Here is a 20,209-nt window from a genome sequence, read left to right as displayed (position 1 = left end):
AAGAAATGAGATAGGCAGTCGTAAACTAAAAGCTGCGTAAATTCCAGAAAACGTACCTTAGTTTGTAGATGTGACAACTTTTGCGCAAACCAATAAATATACAATTATTGACTTTTTTTTTACCAAAGACATGTGGCTGAATACATTTTGGCCTAAATGTATGACTAAAATTGAGTTTATTGGATTTTTCTAATAACAAAAAGTAGAAAATATAATTTTTTAAAAAATTTTTCGGTCTTTTTACGTTTATATCGCAAAAAATAAAAATCGCAGAGGCAATCAAATACCATCAAAAGAAAGCTCTATTTGTGGGAAGAAAAGGACGCAAATTTTGTTTGGGTACAACATTGCATGACCGCGCAATTACCAGTTAAAGCAGCGCAGTGGCAAATTGTAAAAAGACCTCTGGTCATTTACCAGCAAAATGGTCCGGTCTGAAAGTGGTTAATTCTAATCTTCTGATTTCTTCTCTTAATTCCTTTACCTTATTATTCCTTTCTTTTTTTCTTTTTGCCCCAAGGGAAATATCCCTTATGTAAGCCTTATGGGCCTCCCATAGTATATTCTCCGCCGTCTCACCCTTCCCATTTGAGGCAAAAAAAAATTCAAACTCCTTTCTTATTATTTCCTCTCCTTCTACATCTAATAAATCTTTATTGAGTTTCCAGGTAAACGGGGGTTTCTTTACCTCTGGGATTTTAATTCTCATAGTTATGGGTGCGTGGTCTGACAGGGTCCTGATTCTGATGTCCGTATCCACCACTTCCTCCAATAGCTGGTGTTCCACCAGCCAATAATCTATCCTGGTGTACGTCCCATGCACAGGGGAGTAGAACGAATAATCTCGTTTCTTCGGGTATTGCATCCTCCACACATCTATCAGCTGAAACTCCGCCATCTGTTGTTTAATTTCATTCCGCTGTCCGTTCCCCATCTCCTGTGCATGGGACGAACTATCCAGTCTCAGGTTCATCTGAAAATTTAGGTCTCCTGCCACAATCACCCTCCCCTCCTTAAAATCCCAGAGTTTTCCCAGTATCTTTCTCAGATAGATTATTGGGTTCTTGTTTGGGCTATATATGTTTGCCAAGGTATATTTTATTCCCCATAATTTCCCTTTTAAAAACAGGAACCTCCCTTCCGGGTCCCCCATCCTACCCTCTACCTTAAATTGTATATCCCGGCCCAGCCCCACCGCTACCCCCTTTGTTCTACTTGAAATTGAGTCTCCATAGAACCATGTTGGGTACCTTGGGGAATACAGTCTTATTTTACTTTCATGAGTTAAGTGTGTTTCCTGTAAGAACACAACCTCTGCGTTAAGTTGCTCCAATTCTCTCAATATCTTAAACCGTTTGTTCGCTACGTTCAGACCCCTCACGTTATACGACACACAATTTACTATTATCATACTAGAACCCGGATAGTGCCCTTTTTACATGAGGTCTTGAGCTATAGGTTATTCTCCTCCCTTCCTTCCTCCCCCACTCCACAACCCACCTCCCCCCCACGGCCCACCTCCGGACCTCGTGCCTCGAACCTGGATATATCCCCATCCTGGTGTCTGCCCCTCCTCCCCTGAGGTGGAGACCCCAACCCGGTGCCCCGTGTCCACCCCCCGGGTCCTAAGATCCCTGGGTGAAGAGGGTGGAGCGGACCTTCCTAGTGAGACCCTTCCCCGATCCCCCCCCCCCCCCCCCACAGAAGAGCTCCTCCACCATTTTCACTATCAATATGCTTCTATAACTTCAGAGCGGCCTTTTTAATACTTCTTCCCTCCCCTCCCCCCCACACCTCCCGCCACCCCCCTCCTCCCCCCGGCAGCTCCTCCCTTATCAACTTTTCGTACACTTTTGGCATTGGAATCTGTAGGCTTTTACAAAAATCCTGTACTTCTTCTAAAAATCTCAACCTTGTTGTCTTCCCCTCCTTATGTAATATCAATGCTGCGGGGAACCCCCAGCTATACCTAATGTTTAGTTCTCTTAATTGGTCCAACAATGGTTTGAGCTTTCTTCTTCTTATTAAGGTTTCTGCTGATAGGTCCGCGAACACTTGTAAAGTCTTTTGTTCGTACTGTAGAGGGAGTCCCTTCCTTAGGTTATTCCATATTTTTTCTTTATCTGAGTACTCGTGAAACTTAATAAGCACATCCCATGGCGCGTCCTCTTTTAGTCCAGGTGGTTTCCTTACTCTGTGTACTCTATCTATTTTTATCTTTTCTGCCTCTCCTCTCTCTAATAGGGGGGTAAATATCTCCTTCATCTTTTCCTCCAGGTTTTCTCCATTTTGTATTGGTATAGCCCTTATCCTTAAGTTTTGGCGCCTGTTTTGATTTTCTTGCGCTTCCATTTTGTAATAACATTCTCTTTGTTGCGTTTGTAGCTCTTTCATTTGTGTTTTTAACCCAGCTATCTCCAGTGTTTGTCTCTCCATTTTCTCTTCTATCTCTTCTACCCTCTTTAACAAGTGTCCCAGGTCCATACGTACATTAGAGACCTCACTTTTAATCAAGTTTTCCATTCTCTCAAACATTGCTAACATATCCAGTTTAGTGGGCATTAGGGATTCACTTCTCAGGTCTTCCCCCTCTGTAATTTCCATCTCTATTCCCATGCTCTCCTGCATCTTCTCTCCTTGAGCCCCCTTTAATTCAGCTGCCTCTTTTCTTGCACCTTTAGTTGTTTGGGCTGTTTTTTTTTTCCATTCTTGGACTTCTGGTGTTCCCTTCTTTAGTTGTTAAATATTTCTGAATTGAACTTGCGTTTGTACTCGAGTTTAACCACTTAAGGACCGCCGTATTGCCATTGTACGTCAGCACAATGGCACAGGCAGGCACAATCACGTACATCTACGTGATTGCCTTCCAGCGGGTGGGGGGTCCGATCGGACCCCCTCCCGCTGTTTACGGCGGTCCGATTCGGTCCAGGAGCGCTCCGTGATGAGGGGATGGCCGTTGGTTTTCGGCCACCCCCTCTGGATCGCTCCTGGCCAATGAGAAGCTTCCTCCCCTGTGTATTGTTTACACAGGAAGGAGGAAGTGATGTCATTCTCCTCGGGGCGGTCTTTTTGACCGGACTACGAGGAGAAGAGTAAAAGTAAGTGTGCACCAACACTACACTGACATGTAGGTACACACAGGCACACAAACCCCCCCCGATCCCCCCCCCCCCGATCGCCCCCCGATCCCCCCCCGCCCCCCCTCCCCCCCCAGTCACAGTGTCACTGATTGCATTGATCATTTCTTTACTGATCAATGCATTCAGTGTCAGTTGTGACAGTAAAAACTGTCAGGACAGTTAGTGTTAGGTCCAGGGTAGCCCCCTATCACCCCCCAATAAAGATTTAACCCCCTGATTGCCCCTAGAGTTAACCCTTTCACCCCCTTTTGCCAGTGTCACTAAGCGATCATTTTTCTGATCGCTGCATGTGTCGCTAGGTAGCTAGTTATTTTTTTAGGTTCACCGCCAGGTTTTTATATCGCTAGGTACCCCGATATACTACCCAATAATGGTTTTAACCCCCAGATTGCCGCTAGTTAACCCTTTCACCCCCTTTTGCCAGTGTCACTAAGCGGTCGTTTTTCTGATCGCTGCATTAGTGTCGCTACAGTCGCTAGGTAGCTAGTTATTTTTTTAGGTTCACCGCCAGGTTTTTATAGCGCTAGGTACCCCGATATACTACCCAATAATGGTTTTAACCCCCTGATTGCCGCTAGTTAACCCTTTCACCCCCTTTTGCCAGTGTCACTAAGCGATCATTTTTCTGATCGCTGCATGTGTCGCTAGGTAGCTAGTTATTTTTTTAGGTTCACCGCCAGGTTTTTATATCGCTAGGTACCCCGATATACTACCCAATAATGGTTTTAACCCCCTGATTGCCGCTAGTTAACCCTTTCACCCCCTTTTGCCAGTGTCACTAAGCGATCGTTTTTCTGATCGCTGCATTAGTGTCGCTACAGTCGCTAGGTAGCTAGTTATTTTTTTAGGTTCACCGCCAGGTTTTTATAGCGCTAGGTACCCCGATATACTACCCAATAATGGTTTTAACCCCCTGATTTCCGCTAGTTAACCCTTTCACCCCCTTTTGCCAGTGTCACTAAGCGATAATTTTTCTGAACGCTGCATCAGTGTCGCTAGTGTCGCTAGGTAGCTAGTTATTTTTTTAGGTTCACCGCCAGGTTTTTATAGCGCTAGGTACCCCGATATACTACCCAATAATGGTTTTAACCCCCTGATTGCTGCTAGTTAACCCTTTCACCCCCTTTCACCAGCGATCACAGTATAAGTGTCACTGGTGACGCTGGTTAGCCAGTTAGTTATTTAGGTTCCCCGTCAGGTTTTTATATAGCGCCAGGGACCCCCATATACTACCTAATAAAAATTTGAACCCCCTGATTGCCCCTAGTTAACCCTTTCACCACTGATCACCGTATAAGTGTTACGGGTGACTCTGGTTAGTTTGTTTTTTATAGCATTTTATATTCAAATCCGGAAGGCAGTGCTTGGTTTTCGGGGTCCCGTACGTGGCTAGGCTCCCAAAAAGTCCCCCACATGTGGTATCCCCGTACTCGGGAGAAGCAGCAGAATTTATTTTGGGGTGTAATTTGACTTCTGCCCATAGCATGTGTGAGCAATATATCATTTAGTGACAACTTTGTGCAAAAAAAAAAAAAAGTTTGTAATATTCCCGCAACTTTTGGCAAAATTTAAAATATTCCATGGACTCAACATGCCTCTCAGTAAATAGCTTGGGGTGTCTACTTTCCAAAATGGGGTCATTTGGGGGGGTTTTGTGCTATTTTGGCATTTTATGGCCTTCGAAACTGTGATAGGTAGTGAGGAGTTAAATCAAAAATTTGCACCCTTAGAAATCCTGAAGGTGGTGATTGGTTTTCGGGGTGCCGTGCGCGACTAGACTCCCAAAAAGTCCCACACATGTGGTATCCCCGTACTCGGGAGAAGCAGCAGAATGTATTTTGGGGTGTCATTTCACATATGCCCATAGCATGTGTGAGCAATATATCATTTAGTGACAACTTGGTGCAAAACAAAAAAAGTTTGTAATATTCCCGCAACTTGTGGCAAAATATAAAATATTCCATGGACTCAACATGCCTCTCAGTAAATAGCTTGGGGTGTCTACTTTCCAAAATGGGGTCATTTTGGGGGGTTTTGTGCTATTTTGGCATTTTATGGCCTTCGAAACTGTGATAGGTAGTGAGGAGTTAAATCAAAAATTTGCACCCTTAGAAATCCTGAAGGTGGTGATTGGTTTTCGGGGTGCCGTGCGCGACTAGACTCCCAAAAAGTCCCACACACGTGGTATCCCCATACTCGGGAGAAGTAGCGGAATATATTTTGGGGTGCAATTCCACATATAACCATGGCATGTGTGAGCAATATATCATTTAGTGACAACTTTTTGTAAAAAAAAATATTTTTTTTTTTTTGTCATTATTCAATCCCTTAGGACAAAAAAAATAAATATTCAATGGGCTCAACATACCCATCAGCAATTTCCTTGGGGTGTCTACTTTCCAAAATGGGGTCATTTGGGGGGGATTTGTACTGCCCTGCCATTTTAGCACCTCAAGAAATGAGATCGGCAGTCATAAATTAAAAGCTGTGTAAATTCCAGAAAATGTACTCTAGTTTGTAGACGCTATAACTTTTGCGCAAACCAAAAAATATACGCTTATTGACATTTTTTTTACTAAAGACATGTGGCTGAATAAATTTTGCCCTCAATGTATGACTAAAATTTAGTTTATTCGATTTTTCTTATAACAAAAAGAAGAAAATATCTTTTTTTTTCAAAATTTTCGCTCTTTTTCCATTTATATCGCAAAAAAAAAAAATCGCAGAGGCAATCAAATACCATCAAAAGAAAGCTCTATTTGTGGGAAGAAAAGGACGCAAATTTCGTTTGGGTGCAATATTGCATGACCGCGCAATTACCAGTTAAAGCAGCGCAGTGCGAAATTGCAAAAAGACCTCTGGTCCTTAAGGTGTTTATTGGTCCGGAGCTGAAGTGGTTAAGCTCTCTCTGGGGGTTTTGGGTTGTGTTACTTTTTGGGATCGACCTTTCATTTTCCTTTTGGGCTTGCACCCCCTCTTGCTTTCTCCTCCTGCCTCCCCAAATGGTTAACTCTCAAGAATGTATAATATTTTTCCTCCTTCCCCTCCCCCTTTCATTGTTTTTTATTATTTACAGAAAAGAGCCTCACTTCCATGGGACCCAGCCGTCTCTTTTAAAGTCGAGGGAACCTGTATTTTATATTTATGCAGGGATAATATAATGCATGTGTCTATACTCAGGTTACACTTATATATCTTAGATCGCAATGCTTATCTCATGCAGTATACAACTTTAAGCCATCTCTTTTAAACCATTGATATACAGTGCCTTGCGAAAGCATTCGGCCCCCTTGAACTTTTCAACCTTTTGCCACATTTCAGGCTTCAAACATAAAGATATAACATTTTTATTTTTTGTGAAGAATCACCAACAAGTGGGACACAATTGTGAAGTGGAACAAAATCAATTGGATTTTTGAAACTTTTTTAACTAATAAAAAAATTAAAAGTGGGGCGTGCAAAATTATTCGGCCCCCTTGCGTTAATACTTTGTTGAGCCATCTTTTTCTGCGATTACAACTGCAAGTCGCTTGGGGTATGTCTCTATCAGTTTTGCACATCGAGAGACTGAAATTCTTGCCAATTCTTCCTTGCAAAACAGCTCAAGCTCAGTGAGGTTGGATGGAGAGCGTTTGTGAACAGCAGTTTTCAGCTCTTTCCACAGATTCTCGATTGGATTCAGGTCTGGACTTTGACTTGGCCATTCTAACACCTGGATACGTTTGTTTGTGAACCATTCCTTTGTAGATTTTGCTGTATGTTTGGGATCATTGTCTTGTTGGAAGATAAATCTCTGTCCCAGTTTCAGGTCTTTTGCAGACTCCAACAGGTTTTCATCCAGAATGGTCCTGTATTTGGCTGCATCCACCTTCCCCTCAATTTTAACCATCTTCCCTGTCCCTGCTGAAGAAAAGCAGGCCCAAACCATGATGCTGCCACCACCATGTTTGACAGTGGGGATGGTGTGTTGAGGGTGATGAGCTGTGTTGCTTTTACGCCAAACATATCGTTTTGCATTGTGGGCAAAAAGTTCAATTTTGGTTTCATCTGACCAGAGCACCTTCTTCCACATGTTTGGTGTGTCTCCCAGGTGGCTTGTGGCAAACTTTAGCCGAGACTTTTTTTATGGATATCTTTGAGAAATGGCTTTCTTCTTGCCACTCTTCCCCAAAGGCCAGATTTGTGCAGTGTACGACTGATTGTTGTCCTTTGGACAGACTCTCCCACCTCAGCTGTAGTTCTCTGCAGTTCATCCAGAGTGATCATGGGCCTCTTGGCTGCATCTCTGATCAGTCTTCTCCTTGTCTGAGCTGAAAGTTTAGAGGGACGGCCAGGTCTTGGTAGATTTGCAGTGGTCTGATACTCCTTCCATTTCAAAATGATCGCTTGCACAGTGCTCCTTGGGATGTTTAAAGCTTGGGAAATCTTTTTGTATCCAAATCCAGCTTTAAACTTCTCCACAACTGTATTACGGACCTGCCTGGTGTGTTCCTTGGTCTTCATGATGCTCTCTGTGCTTTCAACAGAACCCTGAGACTATCACAGAGCAGGTGCATTTATACAGAGACTTGATTACACACAGGTGGATTCTATTTATCACCATCAGTCATTTAGGACAACATTGGATCATTCAGAGATCCTCGCTGAACTTCTGGAGTGAGTTTGCTGCACTGAAAGTAAAGGGGCGGAATAATTTTGCACGCACCACTTTTCCGTTTTTTATTTGCTAAAAAAGTTTAAATTATCCAATAGATTTCGTTCTACTTCACAATTGTGTCCCACTTGTTGGTGATTCTTCACAAAAAATTAAAATTTTATATCTTTATGTTTGAAGCCTGAAATGTGGCAAAAGGTTGAAAAGTTCAAGGGGGCCGAATACTTTCGCAAGGCACTGTATATTTAACGGAAGGTGCTTCGGGGGAGCCTTTTCCAATCAAACAGTTGTCAATCAATTATCCACTCCTTTCACTTCCACCTTTAACACAGGTACTTTAGGAAAGATAGCAAGGATATAAACCTTCTTTTCTCCTGGATATGGTTTAATAACAGTTCCTTTTACCCCACAGGTTCTATAACTTTCTCCATTCATATCTGTGCATATCTGCACATTTACTGTATAGACATTATCTATGCATTCCTTAGGTAACTTTTAAAAAACGTTCCTTTACATCACTGTCCATGTCCCAGCAGCCCGTTCTCTCCCATCGGTTAATGAATGGTCCTGTCTGACTGTCGCCAACAGACATAGCATATGGAGCCCATCCGGGGGAGGGGGGATACAGGAGGAAGGGTAGAGAGAAGGGTGGGAGGTCTCTCTGCAGTCATCGCCAATCACTGTCCCATCCAGTTTCTCTCGTCCAGGGGGGGGGGGGGGAGGGGGGCTGCTCTCACCAGCCTGCTCTCACCAGCCTCCGTCCATCCCACTCTGTAGTGCTCCTCTCGTCCGGAGGGAGGGGGACCGCTCTCACCCGCCTCCACCACTCACCATCCTAGCTGAGGCTCACTCCGTGCGGGGGGGGGTAGGTCGTCTAAGCGGGGGGCCTCCGCGCTGTGTCCCTGGCCATCCAGCTCATCCACCGCCGCAGATGCCGGTGTTCTGCCGTATAGTGTCCAGCCATCAAATAGTGTCTGTCCCGTACTGCGCATGCGCAGTACGGAGCAGACGAAGCTTCGGAAAATCTCCGAAGCTGAACGGCGCCTGCGCCGTGAGTGGAGGTGTTAGCCCCACCATCCAAGCGGACATAGGGTTGTGAATATTAGAGGGCCCCTCGCGGGCGAGCTTCGCTCGCCACGCTTCGGGCTCGGCCTCGCTGTGCTCGGCTCTTTTTTATTCCTACTCTATGTCCACTTGGATGGTGGGGCTAGAACCTGGACTCACGGCGCAGGCGCCGTTCATCCTCGGCAATTTTCGGAATCTGTGTTGCTGTGTACTGCGCATGCGCAGTATGCAGTGGACACTATCGGATGGAGGACGTTATATGACAAGACACCGGTCTCTCCTCGGCCCTCACAGACGCCGCGTCAGGCTCCTCCCCCAGCGTTCTGACGTCACATCCCTGTGTGACCTCCTCCCTCGTCATACTTATGGCAGCCTCCAGAGCTCCAACAGAGCGCGGCTTACCCATAAGAATGAATGAGGCTGAGACACATGCAAGCACACTTTTGGTGAAGAGGCTGTGCTGCACCATGCATGGTCATACAGCAAAAATCACTGCTCCGGGTAATAAAAAAAAAAAATTAGGTCTCCGAATTATGTTGAAATTTCTTATGTCTATCATCCAAGCTACTAATCTAATGCTTGTTAACCATTATCTTTTAGTTTGATCCTCAGGATTGGTAGAAACTGCTTGTTCCAGTTTCTGGCACGCGTTTTCTGAGCCCTGATCAGTATATAATGTGTTTTGTGTTGTGGCTTTGTTAGTATTTCTATCTCATTATGTGAGAGGGTATGGAAGAGGATTTTGGGAATATTCTTAGGAAAAGATGACTTTGAGATGAAAGACCTTAGACCAAAAGACTACAGCAAATTAACATGTCTACCAAATATATCGCCAGTGTAGGAAAAAAACTTGGAAACACTTGCCTAAAAAAAGGAAGTGTGAAAGAACTAGGCACTATCCCACATAATTTTATATGCTACCTCCGTGTTGGTGACATTTAGGGATCATTTAGGTAAACTAATCCAAGTTGAAGAGCAGCCCTCTTGCAATATAGTATGTTTTCGGTCTGCTTCCAAATTGCCTACATAACATAACTGTATTGTGGCAGTTTGATTAACTAAAATATGGTATAGAGATCACTTTGTGGCTGCCCAAGCTATGGAAATAGACGTGTTCAAAGCAAACTAAGGCTTTGGAGAGATTTCTGTTCTTAAAGCGGAACATCGTTTAAAAAAAAGTAGTAGTACCACTCATGCTCTCCCTCCTCCCAACCTCTAAGTGAGTTTAGGGTTTGTTTTTTTGCAGGGGGGTAGGGGCCGATTTTTGTTGGTACCCATTCCCGTTTCCTCAAGCCTCTGTGAGGTAAGGATGACCTTGTTCTTCCCACCCATCTCCCTCCTGTAGCCTCATGAATTGTGTGGCATGCCCCAGGACCAGTCTTCCTGCACCACAAGGTCTTGTGCACGTGAAGGGGGGTGCCAGTTGTGATTCACTGGAAAGTCACAGCCAGCTCCAAAATCCAAGATGGTGGGCACAAGGGACATGCAGTGGTGAGGAGAACTGACTGCTGAAAGACAGTGATAGAATCATTGGACTGGTAAGCACCTGATTTTTAAAAGTCAGCAGCTATAGTATTTTTGGGATGTTTGCTTCCCAAAAGCAAGTAAACTTCCTCTGCTGACATTTACCTATAGGTAGTGTACAGTAGATATCTTCTAAATGTGTGCAGTTTAGGATATTTACATTACATGCAACCAGTGACATCACTGGCACATGCTTTCTGGAGGAACATCCATGGGTGCCATCCCATCTGAGCCCTGTGCCGTGAACGGCAGCTTTCGCGCACATGCAAGACTGGTGAAAATGGAAGCGGCGGCTGCAGCGTTGACATTGCGGCACTGGTACAGGCTTAGTTTTAAGGTAAGTTTTACGTACAGTTCTAGTATGCAATGCCTACTAACATATGACTTTACCCTGCAGGTAAAAAAAAAACATTCAGCAGTATACAACTGCTTTCATTTTGTAGCCCACTCCACAATGCTGGCAGCTAAATGGTTGCTGCAGGAATCAGGCTGTCAGTTTGTGCTGTCTCTGTTGTACCTATTTTCACTGCAGCTGCTAGAGACAGGAGTGGTTGCAGTAAGACACTGTCACTATGAGGTTGTGAGAAGCCCGATTTAGCCCCACCCACCACACGAGGAAGACACAGAGGAAGAAGATATGGATCGATAAGCCTACTGGGAGGAACTGGGGCTGATGGGAGATGTATGAAGTCTCTGTTGTTATAATTATGTGCTGCTCTAGATGTTCTATTTAGTTGTATTATCATTCTTGGTTACTCCACTCATTTTCTTCCCTACAGGGCATTTTGTTTGTTCGTTAAAGCCAAAGGTGTGCCAGGGAGTGTGGTGCTTCTTTCAGAGTCATGGGCACTGGGAACAGGGGGTCTAAAGAAACAGCAGCTTCTTTGGGGGTAAGCTAGGGTGACCAGACATCCCCGATTTCCGGGGACAGTCCTCTGACTAAAGACACGCTCCCCGAAACAAATCTGTCCCCGGATTGCAGGGGCGGCAGGCAGTACAATACCCTTAATGAACGGGCACCAAATTCATGGGGGGGCTGCACTTTGCTATCCCAATCGACTTTTTACAAACTGCAAGGACAGGGAGAGAGTCCAGTGGTGTGGGGGAGGCTGTCTATAACACTCCCCTGTTGTCTAATCAGCGTAGGCTTCTCAGAGATGTTCACTGACTCCAGAGGCAGTTGGAGCTGGTGGGCGGGGTCGGGTGTGGCTGCCTCCTCCCCTCAGGCTGATCCTGCAGTTAAAGAGGAGGAGAGAGCCCAGGAATCTACATCACCTGACATGCTATAAGTGACTGAGCACACTGTCACTACACACAGACCTAACATGTCACTATTTCACCCTACACTGCCTAACCTGCTGTACACTGTCACTATATACTGCCCTAACCTGCCATATACTGTTACTACATACTGAACTAGCCTGTCATATACTGTCACTATATACTGCCCTATCCTGCCGTATACTGTCACTATACACTGCCCTAACCTGCCTCATACTGTCAATACATACTGAACTAACCTGCCGTATACTGTCAGTGTACTGCCCTAACCTGCCGTATACTGTCACTACATACTGCCCTAACCTGCCATATACTGTCACTACATAATGCCCCAACCTGCCGTAAACTGTCACTACAGAATGCCCTAACCTGCTGTATACTGTCACTACACACTGAACTAACCTGCTGTAAACTGTCACTGTACTGCCCTAACCTGCCCTAAACTGTCACTGTACTGCCCTAACCTGCCGTATACTGTCACTACATACTGAACTAACTGCCGTATACTGTCACTATATACTGAAATAACCTGCCGTATACTCTCGCTACATACTGAACTAAGGTCTGGTAAGGATCCCTGCTGCACATATGGACATTAATGGGCACAGGCTACACTGGTGGGGGCAGATAAGCTGCACTGATGAGGCTATAATAAGGTGGCACTGATGAGGGTGCACTGATAAGGCAGCACTGATGGGCACAGATAAGCTGTATTGATGGGCACTGAGGCAGCACTGATGAGGATGCACTTATGGGCACTGATAAGCTGCACTAATGAGGCTACACTAAGGTGGCACTGATGAGACTGCACTTATGGGCACAAATAAGCTGCACTGAGGGGTCACTGATGAGTCTGCACTTATGGGCACTGATGAGGCCTCACTGATGAGACTGGCTGCAGAATGAGGAGCGTGTCAGCTAAATAGTTGCATTCATGTTGAAGTGGGCTTGTTCACATTTAACATGTACAGGTCTAGTGTACCCTCCCACATCCACTGCAGATCCCAAAGATTTATGGGAAATGTAGTTACTTTTCCTGTAGAGAGAGAGAGGAGAGGATATGATGTAATCTCTGTTCTAACAGCTCCTCCTTGGCAGAATACATGCTGCATTTTTTGAATTACAGAGAGGACTTCCTGAAAATTCAATTAGACTTTTTTTTTTGAATTTCACAAATATAATAACTGTTTAGTGTTTTGGGGGGTGTACTAATGGGGGATTTTTTGCCAATCCTGGAGTTCTGCTTTAACAAATGCTTGAACAATGTAACTAGAATTAACTATATTCTGTGTCTCAGTAACGTAACTAGAATTTTCTGTGTCTCAGTAAAATAATATCAGAGAATATTTTTACTTACAACTATTGCTCCCCAAAAATCGATTCCACTGAGCAAGGAGTAGAGAGCTCCTGTGTATATCGATGCTATACCCAGAACAAATTCCAAGATTCCAGAAACAATCAGCACAATCTGCAGGAAAAAAATAATAATAACATGGATGACTTATCCTTATCCTTGGTGCTATCTCTTGTTCAATCTTTTTATTGAGTTTTATACAGGAAAAGACAAATAATGTCTAGAAAATGAAATGAGAATAAACTACAAGCATGGGATACGATACAGAACTATATAATCAGAACTTCTTAGATATAATCACATTTGAGCAAATATAGATATAATATTTGACAACTAATGTACAAAGAAGAAGGAATGTTAATATAACTTTAAATAAACATCTCTGAATTCCCAACCACACGTTCACCCCAAATGGGTTCAAGCTGTGAATGCGCGTGGGTATTTTAGGACATAAGATAAAATGTATTGAGACTAAAAGTATATTAATTAAAGTAAAGAGGAAAAAATAAAGTTATGTAGCAGACTATATGATTTACATTTATCCTATATTTGATAGCATAAGGAATCTATTATAAATGAGAAATCAGCCAAGTATGAGTGACAGAGATTCTAAGATATATATGTGAGTAAAAGGAGTGCATCAAGATCCCATATTCTTAACTATTATATGAAAAAGTAAGTAAAAAGAAAAGAAGAAAGAAAAGAAGAAGAGTAGAAGAAGAAGATAAGAAGAGAGAGAAAGAGTGAGTGAAAGAAGAGAAGATAAGAAAAGTTTCTCCTGGTATTGGTCTAGCCCCCGCCCCAGAAGCACCTAGAAGTAAAAAAGATAATAGTAAAAGGATGTAAGGAGTATCAATTAGGCATCAACAATGATAGATCAAAGTTTGTAGATAGAAGATGCTTAACCAACGGTTGCCAGATTTTATTGTATTTTTTCATATTATTATCCTCAATAGACGACATTTTATTAAACATAAGAGGACTATTCATTCGATGTTTAGCTTCGGCCACAACCAAGGTCTGGGATTTCCATGCCTTAGCTATGGTTTGTTTAGCTGCAGTTGTGAGATGTACTAGTAATTGAAATTGAGTCTGGGTGAGTCCAGGAGGTTTAAGATTTAGAAGTGATATGGCCGGGTCTGGAGATATTGGAGTTTCCAAGGCTTTAGAAGCCATATCAAAATTTTTTATCCAGAAGGTTTGAACAATTGGGCATTGCCACCAAATGTGAAAGTGGGTACCTGATGATGAGCATCCTCAAACACATTGTTGGGTAAGAGGGGATAAATTTAGCTATTCTGGCTGGCACCAACGAGCTAGGACTTTAAAATTGGTTTCTATTGCGTAGCAATTTGGAGAGGAGTTTTTTTGTGGCTAACCATATACTGTTCCATTCGTCTTTACTAAATGTTCTATTCAAATCAAGTGACCATTTCATAGTGTAGGAAGGTAGAGTATCAATAGGAATAGTGTTAAGCTGTTTATATAAAAAAGAAATCAGTCCTCTAGTATGAGGGTCACTTTTGCAAATTCTTTCAAATTGAGATAATTGATTAAGTATTGATCCCGTTTTGATAAGGGATGTATAAAAAATTTTTGATTTGTAAATAGCGGAAAAGCTCAGTGTTAGGGAGCTTATAAATCTCACATAAAGTGGGGAAAGTATGAATAGAGTTGGTGGATACTAAATCGTGAAAACGAACCAAATTTTTTTGAAGACCAGGCTATAAATTATTTTGGAAAATTCCAGGCAGGATAGAAAGCAGGGTTCTTAATGAAGGAGAGGAGGGGATTATGTGCAGATTGAAGTTTAAGAGAACTTCTGAATTTGTCCCATATAAGAAGGGAATGCTTGGTTATGGGGTTGGAGATATGAGTTCTATCTTCGGTGGCTAACCATAACAGGTTATACACAGAAATGGGGTCAATGTCAATAGATTCAATAGCAACCCATAATTGAGATTCAATGCTTGTATGATATTTAGGTAATTGCGATAGTTGCGCTGCATAATAGTATGAAGAGAAGTTAGGTAATCCTAATCCACCACTAAGTTTATCCAAAAAGAGTGTTGACTTAGGAATACGTGGCTTAGTATCACCCCATATAAAGGACATGACTCTGCGTTGTAAGTCTTTTGAAAGTAGGATGGTAATGAAATATGAAGTACCCTAAATAGGTATAAAAATGTTGGTAAAATAGACATTTTTATGGCATTAATCCTCCCTAGCCAAGGTAAGGGGAGAGAGGACCATTGTTTCATTAAGCCTGTAGTATATTTTAATAATGGTAGATAGTTTGTTGTAAACAGATTTGAAAATGAGGATGTGAGTTGTATTCCTAGGTATGGAAAGAATTGTGTTACCCAATTAAATGGTAGTGAAGTTATGGCTTGCTGTAGTTCATCTTGTGACAGGGAAACATTAAGTGCATTAGATTTATGAGGGTTAATGTGGAGTCCTGAGATATGGGCAAATTTATCTAAAATGTCTAGAAGAGACATATTTTATGCTGATGTCCACCTAATTCCGCTCCTTTGATATTGGGATTATTTCTAATTAAATGAGCCAAGGGTTTGATAAGTAGGGCAAAAAGTAAAGGGGATAAGGGACAACCCTGTCTAATTTCTATCATGTTTGATTTGTAACCCATATATTTAATGTAAGCCCTTGGATTGCTGTATAAGGAAGAGACCCAAGATAAAAAATTATTACCGAAACCCCATTTTTTGAGAATAAACTGCATATATGGCCAGGTTACTGAATCAAATGCTTTCTTTATGTCTAAAGATAGAAGGCAGGTCGGAATATGCCTTGTTTTAGCTGCATGTGTTAATAAAAGCGCTCTTTTAATATTATCTCCTGCCTGACGCATGGGCATGAAGCCTGTTTGGTCACGGTGTATGAGTTTACCAATGATGGAGTTTAGTCTATTTGCTATAATTTTCGGGAATATTTTAATATTCAGATTTAATAGGGATATAGGGCGATAGTTAGACCAGGAGGTGGTATCCGATTTAGGTTTAGGAAGCATAGATATAATGGAGGTTAATGATTCAAGTCTAAAGGAGTGTCCATCTAGTAAAGAATTAAAGGCCCTAGTCAATATAGGTGTTAAGATAGCCATAAATTGTTTAAAATATGATGCCGAAAACCTATCAGGACCCGGTCTTTTATGAGGTTTCAATGATTTAATAGCATTTTGGACTTCTAATGGAGTGATGGGGTTTTCGAGAAAGGTAATTTGTTCGTGTTCTAGTGTGGGAAGTTTAATATCAGAGAATAGGGTATCTGCTTTAAACTTATCAAACTGTAAAGCAGGGGAATAAAGTTTAGCTAATTTTGAACAAAAAATTTCCAATATTTTCTTTGGATTGCTAGTATATGCATCTCGGGATGTTTTAAGTCTAATGGACGAGTATGGGTGGTGAATTGCCTTTAGGCTACGTGCCATAGGAGTGTCTGGCTTATTAGCTTTAAGATATTGGATATTTTGTCTTTTGCGTAAAAGTTTATCTGCTGAATCGGTCAAAAAGAGGTCAAGATCCAATCGAGCTCTCTCTAGTTTAGTATTGTTGCTGGCGTTCAGGGTAGATTGAAAGTCCGCATGGCATTTATTAAAGTTAGCTTCCAACTTTGTGAATTTAAGTTTACTTTTCCTCTTTTGGCCAGTCGCTTGTTGCCAGAGGTCATATATAAACCATATACGTAACTAAACATTTGATAACTGTGACTGTAAATATAGTTGTAAAAAGTAATTACTTCAGAATTGTTACATATAAGGAGCCATCTGGCTAAATACAAGTTTAAAGAGAAATAAATAAAGTACTGACGAATATGACAGTGTCAGAAACAATGTAGCCTGGTTTTAGAAAAACAATGGTAATGGTAACAAAGGACTATTTAAATTAAAGACAATAATGCGTAAAAGAGTAAACCAAGAAATGTTGTTGTATATAATGTACTAATCTTCCCTTGAATAACCGGAAGATATTCCCAAAAATATATATAAAAAAATAAAATAAAAAATAAAGGGAAAAAGGGAATAATATGCATGAGCATATATGTACACCTAAACACACTTACACTCATGAATATGCATTTGTATACTCCCACTCACTCGCTCTTACATACATATAGCTGAACCTATATATATATATATATATATATATATATATATATATATATATATATATATATATATATATATACTGTATACATCCACATCCACATAGACATGCTTACTATCTCATATATACACTACGCATATATTCGCACATATACTTATATACGTATGTGTATAACCAAAACACACTACTTTGAATGTGACTCAGGCTTTTGAGTTTGAATGGAAAATAAGAAGTAAAAATATAAGCAAATAAACATTTTTAGAGTGTAAGGAGGCAGCAAAAGGTTCCCAGGGATAGACGCCACCAGCGGTCATATATGAACCGTTATAACTGAGCATTAGAAAACTATAACTATAAATATAGTAGTAAAAATTAATTACTTCAGAATTGTTACAAATGAGGAGCCATCTGGTCAAGTATAAGTTTAAAGAGAGATAAGTAAAGTACTGATGAATATGACAGCGTCAGAACCAATGTAACCTGGTTTAAAAAAAGCAATGGTGAAGTTAACAAAAGGCTATAACAATTAGAGACACTAATGAGTAAAAGAATAAACCAAGAAATATTGTTGTTATATATAATGTACTAACCTTCTGTTGAAAACCAGAAGGAGAAAAGAATGAATAAAGAGAAAAGGGGAATGATATATAGAAGCATATATATACACCTACATTCACTTACACTCATGAATAAACATTATATATATATATATATATATATATATATATATATATATATACACACACACACACACACACACACACACTCATTAGCTCTTACATCATATATCTGTACCCATATACGCATGCATACACACATACATACATACTCATACACACATACACATATCCACATACACATAGGAATGCTTTCTTTCACATATATATACCTGCACGTATATTCGCACACATAGATATATACCTATGTATATAACCAAAACACACTTCTTTGAATGTAGCTCAGACTTTGAGCTAAAATAGAAAAAGGATAAGAAGTAAAAAAGAATCAAATAAAATAAAATAAAATAAATGTTGAGTGTAGCTTAGAGTTTCGAGTTTAAAAAAAAAATAAATAATAATAATAATTTTGGAAGAAAAAATAAAATTAAAAAAATTTGAAGAATTGAATCAAGAAAAATTTGCTAGGTGATAGCACAGTAAAACAGACCATCCACGGTGATAAAATTAGTCCATATTGTCCTTATTAGATGGTGATAGACTTTCAAAGCGACCTCTTTTATGTTAATTCTGCGATGTGATGGTTGAGGGTCCTGAGCCTGAGGTACTTTGTTGTGAGGAAGATTTAGGAGTCGAGCGACTATGGAATCTATCTTTGGTTGCACCTTTGTCTAAGAGTCCCATGTCTATCAGAGTCGATCGTAATTCCTCTGAAGAGCGACAGACATGTTTGATTGTTTGGTGTGTAAAGCAGAGAGATAATGGGAACCCCACTGATATATAATTTGGTGTTGTTGGAGAAATTGCAATAATGGTTTGAGTGCACGTCTTCTAGCTACTGTGATTGGCGAGAGGTCTGTAAAAAGCTGATATTCAGTACCTTGAAAGGCAAGGGCATTCTTCCCTCTGGCTGTTGCAAGTAGCTGCTCTTTTGTTCTATAATAATGAAACCTAACAATTATGTCCCTAGGGGGACCGTTAGGTTTGCGTGGAGCCAAGGTTCTGTGTACTCTATCCATCTCTAATCTTTCGACCGGGATGTCAGGCTGTAATTCTTGAAAAAGTGTAGTCATTGCAGTTTTCAAATCAAGAATATTCTCAGGAATTCCTCTAATTCTTATATTAGAACAACGGTCCCTGTTTTCTTGCTCTTCTAAACGGGATTGTAAATGAAGTCTTTCCTCTTTAAGATTTTCAATCTCATAAATATATTGCTGTGTGTGATTTTCTATTTCATCCACCCTCACCTTTATTTCATCTGTTCTTTGTCCCAATTCCCTTATTTCTCTGGTAAGCTTATCTGTTATGTGATCTGATGTTTGTTTTAATGTCTTCTTTAGCATTTTTTCAAATTGTATAAACATGGTGGATTGAGAAATAGGTTTTGAGTTTCCAGCATCAGAATCAGATTCTCCTCCAGTGTTCTGTGTATGCAGACTGTGTGACAGGGATTTAGATGTGCGCTCTGAGGCCAGAGGCGGCTCTAGGCTTTGTGAGGCCTTAGGCAAAACTAGGCATAAGGCCCCACTCACACCCATAATGGGAAAAATAATTCCAGCAAGAAAATTGTCTGCAAAAAGATGCACAGATCTAGCACACAGGTGATAAGCACCACTTCCAGGGCACCCATCAGACATATGCAGCCAAAGCCGGGGGGGGGGGGGGGGGAGGGGGAGAAGGGAAGGTGAGAAAGAGAGAGAGGTGATAGAGAGATCCCTAGCCCTGTCCCTGTCTGCAGCGCCTCCTGTGCCCCATGTCCCAGTCGGCAGTGCCTGTCTGTGGGAAGGTTGGTGTGATGCTTGTTACAGTACCTTCTTAGCCAGCAGGATGTTCATGACGGCCAGCAGCATGCAGGGTCCATTCTTGTTCTGGGTGGGGACAGTGTTCTCCATCCAGAGGATGTTTGCTGTGTGATTGAGTGATCCCTGGTCACCAGCATCTTCTGCCCATCTTTGGTTTCTGTGCCCCAGTCAGCCTGTTCTCCGGTCCTGGGAGGTCTTCAGAGCTCTTCTCCCTCCAGGGATATTGGTCCTTGCTGTCGATGCTGCTCACCTTCCCCACCAGGCTCGGACTGGGACAAAAAAAGGGGCCCAGGTATTTTAGACTGAGCAGTCCATGAGACTGGTCCCCTCCCCACTCTCTATCCTTACCGATCCCCTGCAGCAGCCGGCAGGAGAAAGGAGACTGTAACCTTGCAGAGATGCAAGGGGGTGAGGGGGGCCGAGAGAGAGCACAGGTATGTTGGATAGCATGGGAGTGAGGCAGAGAACACTGGGGGGGGGTAGAGCACTAGTGTGGCAGAGAGCACTGGTGTGGGGGCAGGGAGCACTGGGGGAGCCAGAGAGCACTGGGGGGGCAAAGAGAATGGGAATGGAGAGCACAGGAGC

General features: G+C 41.9%; 1 protein-coding gene across 1 annotated transcript in view; it reads right to left on the bottom strand.

The window, feature by feature from the left end:
- The window catches only part of LOC143930364 (membrane-spanning 4-domains subfamily A member 4A-like), a 212,233-nt gene that overhangs the window by 54,971 nt on the left and 137,053 nt on the right, over positions 1-20,209 (bottom strand). The window contains exon 3 of the mRNA XM_077454634.1: positions 13,022-13,132. Coding sequence (XP_077310760.1) covers positions 13,022-13,132 — 111 coding nt within the window. The remainder of the gene's footprint in view (positions 1-13,021; positions 13,133-20,209) is intronic.

The sequence above is a fragment of the Lithobates pipiens genome, unplaced genomic scaffold, assembly GCF_037356315.1.
Source record: "Lithobates pipiens isolate NorthernLeopardFrog02 unplaced genomic scaffold, aLitPip1_a1.2 Scaffold_25, whole genome shotgun sequence".
Taxonomy (NCBI): Eukaryota; Metazoa; Chordata; class Amphibia; order Anura; family Ranidae; genus Lithobates; species Lithobates pipiens.
This window is presented reverse-complemented; position numbering and strand designations above follow the sequence as displayed.